General features: G+C 48.0%; 1 protein-coding gene across 1 annotated transcript in view; it reads right to left on the minus strand.

The window, feature by feature from the left end:
- Positions 1 to 3,282: 3,282 nt before the first annotated feature.
- Positions 3,283 to 19,609, minus strand: part of FGF18 (fibroblast growth factor 18) — a 73,323-nt gene continuing 56,996 nt past the window's right edge. Inside the window, exon 5 of the mRNA XM_056348611.1 lies at positions 3,283 to 3,584. Coding sequence (XP_056204586.1) covers positions 3,318 to 3,584 — 267 coding nt within the window. The 3' untranslated portion in view covers positions 3,283 to 3,317. The remainder of the gene's footprint in view (positions 3,585 to 19,609) is intronic.

Below are 19,609 nucleotides of genomic sequence, written 5' to 3' on the forward strand. Positions count from 1 at the left end.
GTCTGGTTTGTGCAACACACTTCGAGTCTTGTCAAAAAGCCTCCCTGGACCAACAAAGTTTCTGTCCTGGAATGGACTCACATTTCAGCGTGCCCCAGCTCCTGCACCCAGCTTCATGACAAAGCCAACCCCAGCACGTGCCGCTATGTGATCTCAGCTATGAAAACATTGCTACAAATCTAGCGCTATTTCTGAAACGGTAGCTACAATATGCTTTCATTAAATCCAATTAAGTAGTGCATTTTGTTTAAAGTGTGCCCACCCAGAGCTACACACACAGAGTAATGCCATCAGTTGCTTCAAGCAATCACCTAGCGTTACACCCCTTGCTCTTGAGGTTATTTCCACAATAGTAATTAAATCCTCATTAACAATTTTCAATTATAAAGTAAACCAAATGTAATAGCCTACACAGGGAATCTCAGCTCATATTCAGGGAGCCCGAAGACTTTCTGAAAGGAAGAAATGTTAAACACCGCAGCCAAGCTTCTGGGGAGCCTGGAGGTCAGCGGAGGGACCCATCCCACCGGGCTGTTGACAACGACTTGCAACATCTGGCCTAACCACCAAGCACACTCTGGGCACAGAAACACCACGTGCCCGCTGGCAAGCACGAGGCGGTGGCCACCATGGGGCACGTGATGCATAGCTCCTATGCCTGTTCGTTTCTTGAACATCTCCTCCCCAGAGCACCCTTTTGCCCCCCACATAAAGGTGCTCCGAAGGGAACCGTGTGAACTCTTTGTGCCTTTCCCCCTGCTTTTGTTGTTATTAATAAGCCCTGAAGAGCAGAGGTTCAAACACAGGTACTCAACACTGTGTCCTCAGCCCACACACCCCTCCGACGGCACCTAACTGGGTGAGCACCGTAGTGCCTTGCCACCCTGACTTTTCACAGCCTGAGGAACCCACCTCGCTGCTGCCCAGGAAATACTCTTGTAAACCAATGGCACAAGTGCCAGATTGCACGGCCCCAGCTCCCACGTGCTGGTCTCCAAACACAGCAGGCACTGCAGGACGGCGGGCAGATCCCCCCCGGTTGCTCTCGGCCTCATAGAAGATCCCTTCTGCCCAGCCTTCTCCAGCATTTGCCGCCCCCATCCCTTCAAATTTCCTCATGGCAAACAAACCCTGTCGTTCTGACAGTGAAACCATCAGTGCCATGGGCCATGGCGATGTTTCAAGGAGGAAAAAGGCACCCATAAATCCTTTCTCTCTCTGGAAATCAACTGGGTTTCTCCTCTCAGAGGCACTAATGCAGCAAATCTCCAGCCGCTCCCAGCCCTCCACCCCCAGTGCTCCTCTGAACTTTCCCCAAATCTCTCCCACATGAATCAATCTGAAGGCAAAGCTGGCAAAGCCTGCCAGCCCCCACCAACCAATTCCACCACCACGCCATCAGGGCCCGCTTCCCTGCTGGTCCGCTGGTGCACCAGGAGGGCAGCTCCCAGGATACTCACTGCTCGAGTGACCACCTGTGCTCAGCTGGGGTGAAGGCATCACCGGTAAGGCTGCCCAGCTTCCCGTGGAGCAGCGCGGAGTGACCCTGCATAGCATTGTTCATTTTTCTCTAGGCTTGCGAGGTTTGGAGATTGGTTCAGATAAGCATCCTCAAGCTTGCATGCTTATCTGCGCCATCTCCCAAACAGCTTTGATCTGCAGGAATTGGCTGCAGCTCTCAAAGTTATCTTGAGAAAGCTTGTTCTGGGGAGAGTTGTTCTTCTGATTAACAAGAAAAAGCTTTCTTGGTGGCTTTGAGCATTTTCAGCCCTGGCTGGAACAGGGGTGTAGCAATGTCTGCACACGGAGAGGAGGAAAAAGCCAAGCGAGCTTCTCCCTAAAGCTTCACTTGGGGCTCAGTTGTCCTTTCCACTACAATCTGAGGTCAGTTGTATCATCTGGCTTCTTTTTCCCACTTTCTGTTTAACACCGTCTTGCCCCCTCCACGGTGTGGGTCGGTCTGTATATATAGGTTCCCACCTCGCATCTGTGCGGGGCTTTACATCATCCGCATCCTATGCAAAGCACCTGGGAGCGAGCTGGCTGCCCCAACCGCCACAGCGGGTCACTGACGGCTTGGAGAACTAAAACATACAATACAGAATTCAACAGCTGAAACAAGTAGTCCCTCTCAACAACCTCCAGTGAAGGAAACACAAGCCACACGTAAATACATGTTATCAAGTCAAACGTTAATATTCCAGTTTTGGAAAGCCTTCTGCTTGGCCAAAGCTCTAAGAAGTATTTGTTGGACTGAAAAATATCAAATTTAACTCCTGCTCCTGAAAAATGCCAGCGAGGATTGTCCCACTCTCAGCCCATCATCACCCCACACAAGATTTCTTCCTTGGGGGAACAACGAGGGAGGAAAAGGAAGGAGGTATTGAGGAAAAGGAGGAATTACAAAATTAGCAACAAAGTCTACATTGGGGAAACTACCCCAAACATATCCTGCTGCCCTCACATAAAAGATAAATACGCATTAAAAAATCACTGCTCAGGGAGGGGAAATAAGTGTGAACAGCAAAAATAAGTACATGTGTTTTAAATAATTTTTTTAATTGTTGAGGCAGTAATACTTGGTTCATGGAACTGCAATATACAGAGAGGTGAAATAAATAGCTTATATATATATAATATATATAATATAGCTGGTTTTAAAATATTCCCTTATCATTGGTGTACTAGGTCATCTGGTAGTCACTTGAATGTATTTAGCAGCATTCTCCAGAACTGAGCATAATGCAGGATCACGGAGCCGTGACACCTTATGTCGTCAGAAAGGTTACAGAAGATCGATGCGTTGAGAACTCCACGGAAACTCAATCACTGCAGCACACACCATCTTGTCTTGGGCCGGTGTGCAGCAGACAATAAATAATTACTGCAAAACCGGCACTTTTCGGGGCAGGGTCTCAGTAACTTTGGGAAAGAACTTTGGTTTTCTTTGGTTTTATTTATTTATTTTTAATAATTACCTTTTTTTTTTTTCCTCTGGGGATATGCTTGAAAAGTTGTCCTTTCCAAAAAAGCGAAATAAGCACCTGTGTGTCATCAACAACAAGAAGTCAATTTAAATAGAGCAGTTCATTTTGTTTTTCAAGTCACAATAAATCCCTAACAGCTTTTCCCCAGCGTTTGCCATCTAGTCTTTTATTAATTTTTTTTATTTTTATTTTTTTTTAAACACAATGTACAAAAATAGAGCTTCTTCCTTATTTTTAATGTAAAAATATTCCTCTGGTGCAGTTTTTTTTTTTTCTTTTTTTTTTTTTTCTTTTCGTGGTTTATTACTGTGACACTGTTTTTGTCTATTTTTAACTGGGGTTGGTGGGTCGTATTCTCTTAGTCCTCTTGGTGACTGTTGTGTACTTGAAAGGTTTCTGTATCTCCACTTGCCCCTTTGGGTACCTCTTCATAAAATGTACATCTTGCTGGTTTTCCCGGGTCTTGGGCCCTTTCCGTGGCCTCCCTTTTTTGGTGAATCCAACATACCAGCCTGAATATTTTGCTGACATCAGTGCCGTATAGTTGTTTTCTAGGACTTTTTCAATGAAGACACACTCCTTGCTGGTGCCATCAGGCTGAAAAAGGGGGGGGGCGGGGAAGGAAAATAAAAAATCATTATTCAAATGCGAGCTCAGTGACCAAAACCCAATTTGGCATAAGTAAAATCATCACATCTGGACCTTGTTTTTGGTTCAAACTTTGTTAATATGAGCTGTAACAAACATCAGCTGAAATAGACATGAATAATAATAAAAAAAAAAAAGCATGAAAGCATGAGGTCATCATTTCATTTTTTTTAAAACACTCCTATCCAAGGAGAGAAAGATTTTTCAAAGACAACAGTTAAGTTTATCCAGTTCAGTTCCTTCAATTGCAAGCAAAGCAAGACATTTAGCTTTGCTTTTTCCATTAAGAAAGGAGGATGAATTGAATTTGTGCCAGGGAAACATCATACTTAATCAGAAAAAAACAAACCCCCCCAGAATCCCATATGGGCCAAACAACAGTGTTTCTCTTTTCTGCCGCTCACTTTTGTTTTCCAAAATACCTTATGGGCTTGCATCCATAACTACCCAAATCCCACTAAAACCATTACAAGCCTTAGTCTAACCCTTCCCAGGGCTTTGCAAACTCTCCCCCACCACATCCCGGGTGCGACACCTGGCAAATAAAGCACGCATGGAGCTCTGGGGATGAGCAAAGGGATGCAGGAGGCACCGAGCCCCCTGACCCTGCTCCAGCCCCGGGACCCTGGCAAGCCCCAAAGGCAGCAGTTCTTTCGGAACCACATCGCACACCCCAGGCTTGGCTCCGACTCGCATCCCGGAGCAACATCAGCAGGGAAAGCACCGTTCCCACACCAGAGTGTCTCCCCGGATGGGACAGCATCCCACTGGCATCCCAATGCGCCTGTAGCTGGAGGACTATGCTACAGCAGCGTTCTCAGCCACCGGACCCACCCCAGCTCCGCTGCCGGGGGTGGAGGGGGACACAAGTGCCTGATCCTACACCTCTGCACTCCCAGGACAGGATTTCGTTTGGAAGAGGGTTTCGTTTCCAGCAGCAGAGGCGACACGGTCCTTCGCCTTATCCAACCTTTCCATCTCAGCCTAAAAGCAGCCACCCAAAGCTCAATGACCCAGCTGAGGAAGCCATGTCCCTAAACTGCTTTCCTCCTCGCAAAGGAAACCAGGATTAGCACAGAACTGGAGGGCAGAAGCTCCTGAGCATGAGCACCGCTCCTCAGCCACCCTGTAGCACAGCACCCGCCCTGCTGGGACTCCCTGCCCGAGGCAGCTGCTGCTTCGAGATTTTGGCAATCAGGGTTCACCTCAGCCTGGAGATCCAAACTAACCAAGATCCAGAACCGGACTTCGAACATGGCAGCATGTGGATCTCAGGCTGGATTCAGGACTCTAATTTACACAGCACACACCACACCGGAGGGAGTTGCAGCATCACACAACAGCATCTTTAGGTCCTTCAGCAGAGAGGAAATTCTTCTCACCTATGATCTTCTGCCAGAAAATGTGTTTTGCCCTTTAACTACTGAGTTACTGGTCCTGCACCTAGAATGCCACGTGTCGTTGTGTACATCGGCACTTTGGTTTAGATAGATCAAAAGATAGCAGGGAATAGATACAGATGCACTTCAGCCCTGGATGTTGTCTCAGCTCTGGGTGTTATATGGATTCCTGACAGGGATAAGCACAGTATGGACCACCATACAGGACTTAATCTAATGCTCAGCAAAGCCAGAGGAAGGATTTCCATCACAGTATTAGTCCAATCCAACTCCCCGCTGAAGTCAAATAATGAGTTTTTCAATACTGCAGGCCCATGCTTGCTGCTACACTTGCCATTAAAGTCTCCCTATCCCATCTAAATGGCAGCAGCCCCCTCAGCCCCCAGCCATTTCACCCACCCTGTCTGGGGGGACAGGAGAGGTGCAGCAGCACAACCAGCGCAGCACCTGCAGCGACAGTCGGTCCCCCGGGCTGCAGTGGCTCTGCGCAGGGGCTCTGCTGAGCATGGCAGCCCCTCACACTTACCGCCCCCTCCCCACGGCCAGGTCAGCCTGCTCCAGCTGAGAAGCCTTCCCAAAATGTCCTGCACAATCACAGCGGGGTCCAGTGCAGTTTGTGGGAAGGGCGGGGGACCATGGGGCAGGGGGGAGCTCCCTTGGGCTGAGCTGGCCCAGGCTCCCCCACACCTCTGATCCCTGAATAACCACATATGAGATACAAACAGAGCTGCGAGGTAGGAACCATCAGGCATGACAACCCAAGCCAGAGTCACACAGGCAACAACAGTGGAAAAACTTTGTCATCGGCAGCCTCCACCACCAACCATCCCTCCCTGGCTTGATACCTTTAGCAGAGCTTCAGTTCAATCCGTGCAATGAAATGTGATGTTTACCCCAAAATCATTAATACACCATCCTGCCTGAAGGGTTTCGTTACCATGGGTAGGTCTTATTAAGATGGCATGGGAGAACATGGCAACTTCTGCATCAATCATGCTAATCCAGGATCCATGTTCCCCATATGTGCCCCCTACATGGGGGCACAGCCAGCTCTGCCCCAGGACCAGCAATCTCCATCCCGGGCTAGGCACAAAGGTCCTAATTTTATCATGTACAACTGGAAGCTCACAAATGCTTTAATGAATGGCAGAACCAGGCAAAGCTCAACGGTTCCAGTTCCGGGGGGGGCGGTTGTTCTCCAAGCCTTGGGTTTGATCAAAGCCACATGAGTGGGGATGGGGAAAATCAGTCGACACCACGGGGTTCCACCAGGTTTCAATGGGAAGCCATAAAACGACCCCAGGTTTCTCAGGGCTCAGCCCACTACAAACCCTTCCCCAGTGAATGGAGAATTTTTAAACAATACCATGGCTGAGTTTCAAATCCACCCAAACCCAGGTGCTGATGAACCGACCGGATCCGTACCGCAGGGGGAGCAGGTAATTGGAAGGGCTGTTTCCCCTACGCTTGTGGAAAGGTCCTGGATTTGAGCCCTGACCTTGTTGCTAGGAGAATTAAGGCTTTTTCATGCAATTTGGGAGGTTTCCGCTTGTACTGCAATGTCAGTTTCTCATGGAAAATGAAGACTGGAATGAAAAGAAAATGTGTGTGTAGGAGGGGGAAGTTATTCTATTAATAACAGAAAAGTATTTACTTATACCTTCAAATTTGCCGACAGAGCCTAAGACGAAGACAGGAGGTGGAGGAATAACAAGGTGCAACTTCAGGCCAACCTCAGGGCTAATTTGAAGTAAACAAGGTGCATGAGATAAAATAACTTCGTTCTGGAAAAGGAAGAGCTAAATGATTTGATAACATGAAATTACAGTAACATTTACAAGTGCCTCAAGATAAATCAGGATAAGGACCTCACTTCCCCAAACAGAGCATTCCTGTACATGCTAAGACATGTCAGAGACAGACAAATGTTTCCCACATACTTACAAGATGATTTTACAGCATCTGTTACAATCCCCAATAGAATAAATCATTCACACATATTACCTACACCATGGAGAGCTGGACCCATGGCAATCTATTAGGCACAAAAGCAATTTATGAGGGGTTTCAATAATTTTTGAGTGTCACCTTGCTTTCACTAGGTGCCCATCACTTAAGATCTAATCATGTCCCTGTTTAAATGCCAGCAAAACACTCATTGGGTCTGTCACCCATCCCCTCAAGGGCTCCTCCGAAGAGAGGAGGAGGGAAGAGAAAAAGCACACAGCTTTGGCCGAGCATCACTCCCTGCTCCAGCCGCCTGCTCGCCCTTCCCCAGGAGCTCCTGGTGCAAACGCTTGCCGCCGATACAGGGTTGTACCTTCTGCCGCCGACGTCAGCCGGGAGATGGTGCCAAGCCACATTTTGCACATGCTTAGCTGTCAGGATGCACCTTGCAGAGCGCTCGCCCTTCAAAACATGGAGGTTTATATTTTGAACTGATTCTTTAAAATAAAGAAGAGTTCTCAAAAGCCTTGGAGCTGTGCAAAACTGCTTAGCCTGGTGCAACGGCACTGCCATGTGATGGGGGAGGGCCTGTACCCAGCCCCTCATCCCCATCAGCCCTGCAGAGCAGCTCCAGAGCATCCCACACGTGCTCGGAGGACCAGCTGCTCCTGGTTTTGCTCACCACCATCCCACAGGCAGCATCTCCAGCTAAGATCCCTGCTCAGAACAGGGCAAGACCCACTGCAGAGGATCAACCTCGCTCCTGCAAAAGGCACAGGCTTTCTTCAAGTCAGCACCTCCTCGTACCTGCAACCAGCCACCCCCAAATTACCAATTTTGCCCCTGGGGCTGCTGCCTGGCTGTGTGACAAGGCCATGCCACCATGGAGGTGACAACTTGCTGCTCCGTTCTTTGCAGAGAAATAATTCAGAGCATTTTTTGTTTAAACACACCCCTAGCAGCCGTGGGAAGAGGTGGTAGCTGTTAGCCAGGCTTCTGATAAATGCCTTATAAAATACCCGATCTAAACGCCACCTTCCAGAGGAACCCCTCGGGCATCAGCCAGGTCTGCGCAGAGGCGAGGGGCAGCACAGCCATGCCCGTAAGCCCCAGCAGCACGAAGCACTGGCTCCAGCTGAGCATCTCCTGGAAATAAAGGCTGGGAACCAGCCCCAGGCACAGCGAGCCGCTGCGCAGTGACAAGGGGGTGGACCTGAGCGGTCCCAGTCCCTTTCTGGAGCAGGGTTAGGGCACCAGCTGCCATCCAAGGCTCCCCCTCCAGAGAGGAGTACCTGGAGCACGGAGCCGCTGACACACCAGGGGCCAGCACCATCCCCCCTGCAGCCAGCAGCAGCGGAGCTGCGCTGGAGCCAAGGGCTCTCCGAGTGCCCTGAGCTTACCAAGGAGCAGCACCGGATTGTTTGTGCAGAGCATTTGGCAACGGGCTCTCCAGTATTAAACGTGAAACATGTTGAACTGACACTAAAGCAGAATTAAGTGCCAAAGCATTTGCTGCTTCTACAATTACACTCCAGAGCGCTTTGGTGCTCCTGCTCTCCTTTTTATGACCCAACTTGGTCTTATTGTAGTTTGGCTTTCCCGTTTTAAGTTCTCCAAATGGAAAGGATCAAAGGGCTCTTTGTTGTCGTAGCAGGAGCGCTCCTCCGAGCGAGGCATTCCTGCCACTAACAGCTTGCTGCTCAGGGGGAATTCGCGGCAGCCTCTGTGCCACCAGCCTGAGCCAAAGCATTAGCAGGTGCAGCAACCGCCTCCGCCTTCCCCCTATTAGCCTGCCACACTAAGCCACCTGAGCAGCTTTTTATGGGAAAGGGAGGCCAGGGCAGGTTTTCTCATTTATGCTTCACAAATCTGGCTCAGTGGGCACCGGCAAATCCAAACTTCACTCGGCTTTTACGGCAACAATAAGCTCACGCAAGCGGCTTGGGTAACACCACGGTGTGGGGAGAGATGCCTCCAAGGCTGAAAGGTTTCTCTGTTTGCAAAGATCAGGGCACAAATTAAGCTCTATGAGCGATGCTGTGTTAAGCTGTCGTTAGCTAAGCTTATGTTAAAACACTTCCCCCCCTCCTCAAACGATGCCGCATTAGAAGCTCTCTGGGTAAGGCGACCGAATGCACTGGTGATGTGCTGCAAATAATAACAAACACCAAACTGTACGAAACACGTCTGTGATGACCCAGGAATGCCAGCTTGGCACAGGGCGCAGCAAGATTCAACCTTTCAAGTGAGAGGGGGATGACTCTCCTGTCTAATTATCACCTTTCTGCAAGTTCAGCCCCCCAGGGTAGAAGTCAAATTGTAGAAATACCAGCCCTCCCTACAAGTGGGAGTGCTTCCCTCTTGCAAGGAAAGCAAGGCCCCTCATCCTAAAAATCCTGGAGCAGGGAAAGCTGCCGCTCAAGCAAAAGGTTCCATAGAGGTGTACACACCCATGTTTCTTCCAAGGAAAAAGCTGGAAAATGGACCCTTTCCGCACCCCTCCCTCCCCCTCCGCAGACAGACGGATAGGCAGAGGGGGTTCCTGAGCACTGGTGCCCCACCGTGCTGGATCTCACGCCACCCCCAGGTGCAAGATACGCCCACTGAGCTCAGCTATTATTTCAAAGGGCTGCTAAAAATTTCCCTCGAATACTAGCACTGTTAGATTCACACACAGCATCATACGGAAGAAATCCTACCCTGTATTTCCTAAATTTTGGAGCAGTGACAGCAGGGAAGCCTTGGGTTTTCAGGAGACTTGTGGCTCAGCAGTCCCAGTAAGCCACTCCTGAAGCATCCCCAGCTGATGACCACGGGCTGCATCACTGCTAACACTTATAAAGCCCCAGAGCTGTTCATGCAGCAAGAACCTAGTGACATAAGATTTTCAGGAAGCATATCCCTTTCCCTGTGGTTTTGCACAACCTCATCTCAAAGTCAGATGGGCAACGCTCAGAGCCTCCTCCAGACTCACTCCACTCAGCTTGGAAAATCCTGAGTGGAAGAAGGTACGGCAGGAGCTGTGTTAATGTCACAGCTTTTGGCGCTGCCGCCTCTCCCCCTTCGCACGCACACCATTTGCAGGTAGGTGAGGAAGCGTGACGCCGAGGTGGGTACCACAGCTGCCAGACCCAGCAGTGCTGTGGGAGGTACAACCCCCTCGCAGCACAGCAGGTGTGAGCACCCTGCCTGCCGGTAAGCTGGACCCAGCCATCCTCGTGCACCTCACAGGGCATTATCAGGACAGATCCGTCATAAGCATCCTGATGCTCAGCATCCTGGATTTATGGCAAGGCACCCTGACTACAGAGACACCTCTTGACCCAAATGCACATTCTTGCTCCTAGACTGGGCTGTAAATCAGGGAAGCTGCATCTATAACTGCCAAGAGTTACTCAGCTTCATGCACGTTTCCTCTAGCTCTCTGGCCTCTGAACCTGCACAATCCTCTGAGGAAAATACTTAGGAGTCATGATGGGCAGTTCAATAAAAGTGTCTGCCAGCACAGCGGAGAGGTTAATTATGTATACAGGACATCTAAGTGCATTCACAAAGCCAGGGAAGTAACACAAAACCCGTGCGGAGGAGACCTCTGAAGAGAGGGTACATTTCCATTCAGAGGCCCAGTTTCAAAGCAGCATTGCCCATGGTTGCGCCCACCTGCCCACAGGCACTGGGGGTACATCCCATCTCTCCTGAGAGCATGCCAAAACGGGCACAGGCTTGCCTGCCTGGGCTAGGACACATAGGCTTTGCAGAGACCTGACCCTGTTAGTACCACACACAAGCCGCAACAGCCAAGGAAGGAAGGGAACAGTTTAAATTTTTTTCTTTCCTTCTACCTTTCATTCAAAAATTCCACTTTTCTAACAAGTACCTGTTCAGAAACCCTCACACTGCCCTGGAGGAGCATTTTGTCACAGGATAAACAGGTGGACACAGAAGTGGAATGTTTGCAGGGATGAATCAAGCAATGCTGAGGTTACGCCAGGACCTGCCTCCTAACCCGCTCCTTCCATCCCAGGCACACTTCTTCCCAACAGAACGGCAGGACAGCACATATCCTAATTAGAGCAAAAGAGGTTGGCTTCACCTGGGAAGATGTACAGTTGGTTAATAGAAACTCCTAACTGCATCCCAGGGAGCTACATGTACTTACTATTAATGATGAGAAATGTCAATCGCTTTTTATATCAACTTTATGAAACCAGTAGAAAATTTAGGAAAACTTAATTGGAGTCAAAACTGTGGGTTTCTTGCAATAGGAAGCTACTGCTTGGGGAGATCTGAAACCTCAGGGAGGTTTCAGATGTGACACCCGAGCAGATCCATGGCATCTACCATTACCCACATCTACCCGATCCAGTTGCACGTATGCTTCTGGGTGCTCAGCACGCTGAGAGCCGGGGAGGTGTTTACCCCCCTGTACAAAGCACAGCCTGTCGGTCAAACGCGCTGCCGGGGTTTGCTGGTTTTTTCTTCTGGAGCAGTCATTTCCAGCCTCCACCGAGACTCCACAGGCTAGTCCTGAACTTTCGTAAAAGCCAATTAAGAGCAGCAGCGTATTTCTTGTAGGCTTAAATTCATTATATAGGAACCTATGCCACTGTAGGAATTTTTTTTTTAATCTTGTTTAAAACATCAGGTCTAGATAATGAGTGGAGCAAGAAGACAGGACTAAAACAGTTGCTGACCCCATAGCAGGTCTGGTAAATCCCAGATTTATACATTAAACAAACTTACACACTGACTTTTTAAGTTATCGTTTCAAACAAGTGCAATCTCATTCAGGTGACATTCTGGTAGTAACACCAGTTTCCTTGGGGCAAGTTTAAATCAGTGGAATTTAGGACCAAGAAAGCTCACTGATTGTCTGCAGGATGGCATTAGTTCTTTTCATGTCAAATTATATGACTAAGAAAAAAAGATAAATCCATGATCAAATTAAGTGCCATCCATAAAAAATGATCATCCAGAATTGTTCGAACCTGTGAATGACAAATTTCTCCATCTGTATACAACACAAGGCATTTGAGATTTGTCCTCCCTTAGGAAAACTTAATATCTTTAAGTACCTAAAAGACAATGTAAGAAAAAGTCAAGAACAAAAATGCATTTAAGCAAGATCTACTTTTCTTTGACCTTAAAAACGGTATTGTAACAGCCATGTCAAGTGGACTATCTTTTGCTACTGTTTGAAGCTACTGTCTACTTCAGAATTAGCCTCTGTTCTCACTTCATCTCCAAAAATTAATTAAGAGTCAAGTAGAAACAGCCCTTGACGAGCAGGATCCACCTGATGTGTGGATGTGCATGTGCATGATGAACGTGCATCTCAGCTGCATCCACTTGAGGAAGACAAGGCTGCATCGCTTTGCTCCCTGTTGCAAGTTAAATACACCAGCGTATTTGCAAAGTAACATTTAGAAGAAACATCATCCTCATCTTTGAGACACTCAGACCAACAAAAATTGCACTTGGGAGATAAGATGCTCTGAGGAAAGCAATTAAATTCAACTTGACACTTGCCAGCACAAGACACACACAGCACACCCTCTCCACCCAAACAGGGTGAGTCATGACCAGGGCTCAGGGATCCCCTCTCAATAATTTTAATTAACATTTAACCTTAAGGAACAGAAATACTCCAACATGACACACAGCTGCAGCCACCAAGAAACACAGGCGATAGGATGTTAGCAGCTTTATGGTGACACTTGCTCCCTGAACACAGAAAGAATTAAATTAAATTATCATGCAGCTTTGAAAAGGCGGTACTTTTTCCCTGGAAGGGGATATACAGCTTCCAGCCATAGGACAAGGAAAAGATTTAGAGATCAAGCTTACAAGCTTGGTCTGCAATGTGAACCTTGACTTTGCAAAGCTCCAGTCTGGGAGAGAATTGGTGCTATTTAGGAATATCCAAAGGAAAACATGAAGTTCGCTAAAGAGGAATCACAAGAAATCCATAAACTTGTTACACTCTCCGGTGACCAGGCACAGCCTGGAGATAAAGGGCCAACACTCACATCCTCAGCTGAGCAACTGCGACTCTCTAGCATAAAAAAATACAATGCGGTAATTAATTTTTTAAAATAAAAGGATAAGGGACCTTTTGCTTTATTTTAGAGAAAACACAGCATTGTGTCTGTGATGACAAGCTTATGTTAACGGGAGATGTTCATATATGGCTTAAACACGACTACGACGACCTCTTAACCACATGGCCTAGCCCATGAAACAATGTATGAAGCACCAGTCCCATCTCGGATGCTACCACCACCACCCAAGGAAGCCCTGCTCACAGGATTCACAGCTCATGTCATGCACGGCTCCTCTACTCAGCTTGGTTAAAGCAAAACCTGCTGGCCTTGCTCAGCCTGAGAGGATCAGCATCCGTCTGGGGTGCTTAGAAGATTGCAAGAACTGAAGATAGCACAGAAGGACATAGCACAGACCTTAAATATTCACATTAATAAGATGTTAGGTGACGTCCAGCCAACACTGTCAATGTCCTGCCCGGCAAAACAGCTGAACACAAATCCCAGCAGCCCACTGTGGGTGTAAACATGCTTAATGATGTGCTCCATTTATGAAACCCAGGACCTAAATCTATCAGAACATGCAGGTAAAATGTACATACAGCACTAACAACTGGTCAGCAAAGGGAAGACACTGGCAAATGCCTACGTGGTGGCACAAGCCCCTCTCTCCATTCAGTGCCCTGAACAGCCCAGTCTTCTGGCTCAGCCAGCCTTCAGGGATTTGGCAGCCAAGCTTACCTGCATGCATAGGCTAAGAATTGATGCAATTTTAACCATTTGTGAAGCAAAGGAGCCTTCTCCATACAAGCATATTTCTCCCACCTTCTCAACCTCTTGTGCCATGTGAGCTCAAGCCCTGCCGGTGCTCCCCAGCTACCCCCATTCCCTCTGCAAACTCTCCCATCTCTCCTTCCCAAGACTTGCAGCCATTCAGTGCTTATCAGCACCCACCAACCTGCTCTCCCTCTTCTGCACACCAAGCTTCAACCTGATCTCTACTCTCCCTACAATACCAAGATCAGCCACCTGCCACCCCACACCAGCACAAACCAGCTAAACTTCTTCCATAAAATTCATCACCCACATTTACATCATTTTGCCCTCTCCTTCCCACCTCCAGAGAAACTGCTGTGCCAAACACTGCTATAAACAAACTGCCACAAATACAGAACCAGGACAAGGCCCATTGCTCATAGCAAATATTAATGCTGTAAAGGTCCAGTGAGCTCACACAAACTCCTACCATTTTGAAGGAACCACCGCAGAATCAGAGCCTATCCACTTCTGTGCCAAGGCAGCCTCAGTACAATAAACACTGGAAAGTAGTTTCACTGGGCTCAGCCACAAATGGCTTCTTGGGAATCATGACACGGTTGTGCCATCCAGAACGAGGATTCCTGGAAAAGCCGGGTAACACTCAGCGCCTGACGATTGCCTCTGCTCAAGGATAGGAGCTGTGGCACCGGGGCTCCTGCTGGCCGGGCGTGCAAACCCAGCACACCGTACCCCTCCGGCTGACACCTCATCCCTTCCCTGCATGCCCACAGACCCACAGCGGAGGACAGGGTCACTGCAGCCCTTAGGGAAGGTGCACCATGGGGTCTGGCCAGCTCTTAGCACGTTATACCCACCAAGAAGTAACAGGACAAATGATTGTGCCCACATACCCTGAGACTGCGTGATAACAAGATCCCTACCATCACACCTAGCCACTTCCCCTCAGGGAATTCTTCTGACATATTTCCAGCACTGTAAAGGTTTGAAACTGCAACAAACAAACCAGATGATACAAATTCCACCAGCACCCACAAAAGTTTCAAGGCAATGCTTCAGGTTGCCCAGCAATGGGAAAGGAGCAGCTGTGAAAGGCTGCAGTGTTACCAAAAGCCTCATGATATTTAGGGGCTGAGAGTGGAGGAGGGTGATGGCTGATTTTAGCTTCTACTTCTGCTTTTAATTTCACGAGAATCTCAGCTTCTAAGTTTTCAGAACAATAATTCATATTTTTTCCACTGGTCGCAGGAAAAAGTCTGATTAGGTGAATGCAGAAGATTCTAATGGCTCAACTGAAAGAAAACTGGTTTTGTCATCTCATTGCTTTTAAGACCTTTGCAATCCTGCAGGCCCTGATTCAAGATTTTCAGATACTTGAGGCTGGTTTCAGATCAGGTCCCTGTTCAAAGTACGACAGGGTCCAAGGTTGCTTGGTTCCAGGTTCCACTGAAGGCGTTTATTTAGATGACTTAAACTAAAACGAACTCACAGGGGAGTGAAAGCCTGGGAACAGTTGGCTTTAAAAAAGGACCAATCCCACTCTATATGAAGAACCAGACTACAGTTCAAAATGAGATCTGAGTGGGATCCAGCAAAAGCCATGTCAAATTTTGCTTTCACATGAGATGCCAAGTCAGAATAGTTTATGGCTGAACATGTCACAGAGAGATCCACAGAACGCACGCTATTAAACCCGACACCCCACTAATTCTGGTCGTGTTTTTGTTGCAAATTCAGCATTCAGCCCCAGGAATTGTTAGGTTTTACAAGCCCCTTTCAAGCAACCTGAATACTGTGCAACTCCAGCAAAAATCCTGGATAAGCGTCAAAACCCTGTGAAACTCAGAGTTCTGCCCCAAATCCAAGATGCAGTTAGGCGTGGGTTTAAATACACAAGCTGAGGAGGGCAAACACCTCATCTACCACATTGGTTTCAAACTGCAGACCTCAGAGTGCCCCTCTGCCCTCACCACACACCTCCTGACACCTCTGCGGCACACCTGGCTGTTGGGCTAGACCCCGGTACCAGGAGGACTCGCACCCAAATGCCAGGCAGGACTGGGGCACGCAAAAGGCGTCAGGCTCAGAGCTCATTCGAGTCTCCTTGTCTTGGGCTAATGCGGACCCCTGGCCTTACAGCAAGGCACTGGTTTCCCACCATCGGTGTTTCAAAGGTAGCTTTTCAAGAAATCTCAACCTCAGCCTTGACCAACGTCAACTGATGAAGCAGCTGGTCCAGGTACATGGGTAAGGCTTCGGAGAACCCACCTGGTGTCTCCTAACCTGGGCAACTCTTGCTGTCCTACAAAGGGTGGCTCCCCCCGAGCCACCTGGAGCTCCTGCAACACAACACATTCCTTCTCCCGTCAGGCCAGAGGTACTATAAAGGGCCAAGACCACATGCATGGGCCATAGCAAGCGCCTTCACTCTTTGATGCTGTCAGAGTTTTTTTAGCCAACTTTCCTGACTAAACACACACATGCTTCAAGAAAACCCCTATTTTAAAGCTGTAATGTAAACAACCCCAAATTATTACTATCCCCTAAAGGCTACTGCTGGCAGGCATCAGTGATAAAGCTCTGCCAGAGCAGTCTGGCATCTAGCAACAATTTGTTTGTTGTCCTGCAAAAATACAGAGAGCCTTGCCATATGGTATTAGCAACTTTCTGGTAACATTAAGAAATATATTGGCTTGGAAAGCAGTTATCGCACCAGAAAAAATCTTACGTCTAAAAGGCAGATCTCTGCTGTAAGTGGTATCAGCACACGGTGCTGGTCAGGGGTGGGGGAGAGGTGATGGTGGCCAGCAGAGCCGTGCCCCCTTCAGCCCCTGGCAGAGATGACAGGTCCTTGGCGCAGCCAGGCTTCAGCTGGCACAGCTTTTCTTCGGGAGCTGGACCGTGCTCGAAGGCACGAGCTCAGCACTGCTCGCCTGTGCTTTGTGAGCGTCGGCAGGGCTTCAGCACTGCAGACATGGCATCAGCACAGCTGTCCCCAGAAAGCACCCAAGTGCCCTGTCATCGGCCTGAAGCAATGCCTCGGCAACCCTGACCAGCCAGGGGGTTCATACCGTTCACTGAACAGCTTTTTCCCACTGTTCACATAAAGCACAGAGAACAGAGAAATAAAACTCACTAAACTCATTAAAATATTTTGGTTTGTGTTGGTTTTTTTTTTTAAAAAAGGCATGTATACTATAATGATTTTCTGAGAGTATGTATATACCAGGTCACTGAGGATTTTTCAAAGAAAACTCAAAGAAAGTGGTGCAAGTCAAACGTGGATTTGGTGGGCAATCACCTGTTTTGTAGTATCACATGCTCTCAGGCTTGAATTCTCAGCAGGAGCTGAACTGATGTAACTAGCAGGGACTTCTTGGGATACAACGTTACTGCTCTCTCCTTCTGTAGGGCTGGCAGGGGCAATACCTGTGATAGATCCCCCATTCTGTCTATCACTTTTCTAACTCTGCCCCTATTTCTGGAATTTTCTCTGTGGCCACACCCTACCTCAGAAGGACTCACCCCCATTTACAGCAGTGTGGGAGTTTCCTGCGGACTCTCAGTATCCAGATTCCAGCCGTCTCACATGGAGCAGCATGACACAGGAGCACAGCACGCGTCTGACAGTCACCACACTGCCCAGACTCCGCCTGCATTCCAAGTCCCATCCCACCCTGAGAAGATGGCTCCGACACCCACCACCTGCTTCTCCTTCCTGGAAGAGCTCAAGGAAAGACGTAACGCACTGAAAGATGGAGCTGTTCTCAGAATGAAACCAACAGGGAACAATAATCTGCTGGATCTGGAAAAAATCTAATCCACCTAATGCCACAGAAGAACACTAGTGGGATTGCTTGGAGCATCTTCTGAAGAAACTTCTGGATCAAATCAAAGATGTGCTTAACTCTTTCTCCATACTTCTCAAATCTTCTGGATTCCTTCCAGTCATTACTTACCTTCCCTTCTTCTATATCTTGCTCTGAAAACTGATGTCTCCCTCGAGACACTCTGCAATAAGAAGACTCTCCTCCCACTTGGCAGCTCTGCAGGAAGACACAGTCCATCCTCCTCTGCCCTTGGTCAGCCCAGAAAAACAGGTCTATTCTCTCCTCTCCCTTTATAGCTGGGAGTGCAAAATACGTCTTACGGATAGCTGCTAGAACCCGAGTGCTGGTGTTGACCAGAGCACATGATCCCATGGGTGGCTGGTAGAGAGCCACAGGAAATTCCCTGGCAACAACGCCTGGGGATTAGGAGATGCTCTCATCACCATGTCCCAGCCGCTCACCCTAGCAGCACCAAAAGGAAAAGCCATGGCTTTGGTCATCTTGTAGTGGTGCCGACAGATCCAGTTTAAGCTCCACAGAGATCACGGACTGCTTGCAGACACTCTCCTGACAAGGGGATTGGGAAATCTCTGCAGCGCCTTGCAATTCCAGAAAGCATGGATTTGTTGTAAGGACAGGCTCAGCAAGAGCAGTCAGAGGTGGCCAAGCTAATTAACAGCCACCTGCTCACACCCTGGGGCTGCTAATCCTTGCTCTGGAGACTTAAAAGACTTACCTTTGTCAGTCTTCTACAAACATGAAGTCCCCGCTTTATTGACACCCTTATCTCAACATATGAGATAAGAGAAGCTGAGGCACAGAGAAAATAACACAGAAGGGCTCCCCAGGAGAACCACAGTTAGAAACTCAGAGCTCCTCAAGAGACCTTTAGCTCCTCTTCCCCCCTAATACTGAATTATTGCAAAAATTCAGAGTTCTTGTGTCTGAGGTGACCAGGCATGTTGCACCTTGTCATGAGTGGATAAGTCACATTGCAGCTGTCCTTGGAAGCACAGCTGAACCTTTCATAGTCCCCTTCTCCCCCATGTCTGTAAGAAGCTTGAGATGAATAAACAGGAATAATAATAATAAGCCAAAAGATTTTGAAGAAAAGCACCTAGCATTCTTGTTCTGAGTTTTCATACTTTCTTGTTGCAATATAACTCCACCATAAATCCTGGAGAAGAGAAGGCTCCAGGGAGACCTTATTGCAGCCTTTCAGCACTTAAAAGGGGCCAGTAAGAAAGACAGGGACCAACCTTTTAGCAGGGCCTGTTGCAATAGGACAAGGGGTAATGACATTAAATTAAAAGAGGGTAGATTTAGACTAGATGAAAGGAAGAAATTCTTTACGATGAAGGTGGTACTGGCTTGTCACCTTTCATGCAGCGTAAAGTTTTTGGTTATTTTTCTTGATGTGCTTTTCATAATGTTAAGTTGGCAAATGGTTTGCTGTTACAAGAAGGTACTGAGCACTGGCCCAGGTTCCCCAGAGCGGTGGTAGATGCCCCATCCCTCGAAACATTCAAGGTCAGGCTGGATGGGGCTTGGAGCAAACTGATCTAGTTGAAGATGCCCCTGCTTATTGCAGAGGGCTTGGACTAGATGGCCTTTGAAAGTCCCTTCCAGCCCAAACTATTCTATGATAAAGTTCAGTGTTCCATAGAGAACTTCAGCAAAATCAGAAAACTCAGGACCTACAATTTCTACGTGTCTATACATAGAGGCACCAAAAACCGACAGGCAAAAAAATATGGTCAGAAGGAAAAAAATAAACATTTCTTGAGCCTTTCTTCAATATAACACCAAGAATCAATGAAGAAACACAACCCAATTTGTTTTCCCCCAGTGCTGGCCACTTTCAACAGAAAGTTCACTCCCTGTACAATACCTGCCCTGTCTCCAGTTTTCATAAGCAGCATATAGAGCTTCAGTGACCTCAGCAGTTGCATGCTGCCACAATAAATAAAATTAGAAGC

This window comes from Falco biarmicus, chromosome 8 (genome assembly GCF_023638135.1).
Source record: "Falco biarmicus isolate bFalBia1 chromosome 8, bFalBia1.pri, whole genome shotgun sequence".
Lineage (NCBI taxonomy): Eukaryota > Metazoa > Chordata > Aves > Falconiformes > Falconidae > Falco > Falco biarmicus.